The sequence below is a fragment of the Sinocyclocheilus grahami genome, unplaced genomic scaffold (genome assembly GCF_001515645.1).
Source record: "Sinocyclocheilus grahami isolate Dianchi unplaced genomic scaffold, SAMN03320097.WGS_v1.1 scaffold4428.1, whole genome shotgun sequence".
Taxonomy (NCBI): domain Eukaryota; kingdom Metazoa; phylum Chordata; class Actinopteri; order Cypriniformes; family Cyprinidae; genus Sinocyclocheilus; species Sinocyclocheilus grahami.
The window spans coordinates 2,179-2,639 of NW_015509365.1; the positions used below are offsets into that span (position 1 = coordinate 2,179).

General features: G+C 35.8%; 1 protein-coding gene across 1 annotated transcript in view; it reads left to right on the plus strand.

Moving 5' to 3' along the window:
* Positions 1–236: 236 nt before the first annotated feature.
* Positions 237–461, plus strand: part of LOC107576830 (sodium/glucose cotransporter 1-like) — a gene marked incomplete at its 5' end in the record, with an annotated part of 3,338 nt that continues 3,113 nt past the window's right edge. Inside the window, 2 exons of the mRNA XM_016262958.1 lie at positions 237–317; positions 410–459. Of these exons, the coding sequence (XP_016118444.1) occupies positions 237–317; positions 410–459 (131 nt within the window). The remainder of the gene's footprint in view (positions 318–409; positions 460–461) is intronic.

A 461-nucleotide genomic window follows, 5' to 3' on the forward strand; every position in this document is an offset into this window, starting at 1 on the left:
AAAGCACGACAAAAGATTTTTAAAACATAGCAATTTTAAGAAACAGTCATGAAAGTGCAATATTTCATTTAATTGAAAACTTTCTTGACAATGTTATACACGTTAAAAAAATTATTATTAATGAATTAATTAAACCAGCATAAATGCCAAGCGTACATTTCTGCTAACATATTTTTCCTTCCTTTTCAGTTGCTCAGTTGATTTTCATTGATAAACCTTCACTGTTTCTTCGACAGGTGGTCTAGCTGCGGTCATCTACACCGACACCCTGCAGACCATCATCATGGTTGTGGGTTCATTCATTCTTATGGGCTTTGGTACATCTGTTCACGTTTTTGAAATTGAAATGCTTTGGATAAAAACCGTCTGCTCAATGAGTAATGCTACAACATCAACTGTTTTCTTGCAGCATTCAGTGAGGTGGGAGGCTATGAGAACTTCAAAGACCGATACATGACTGC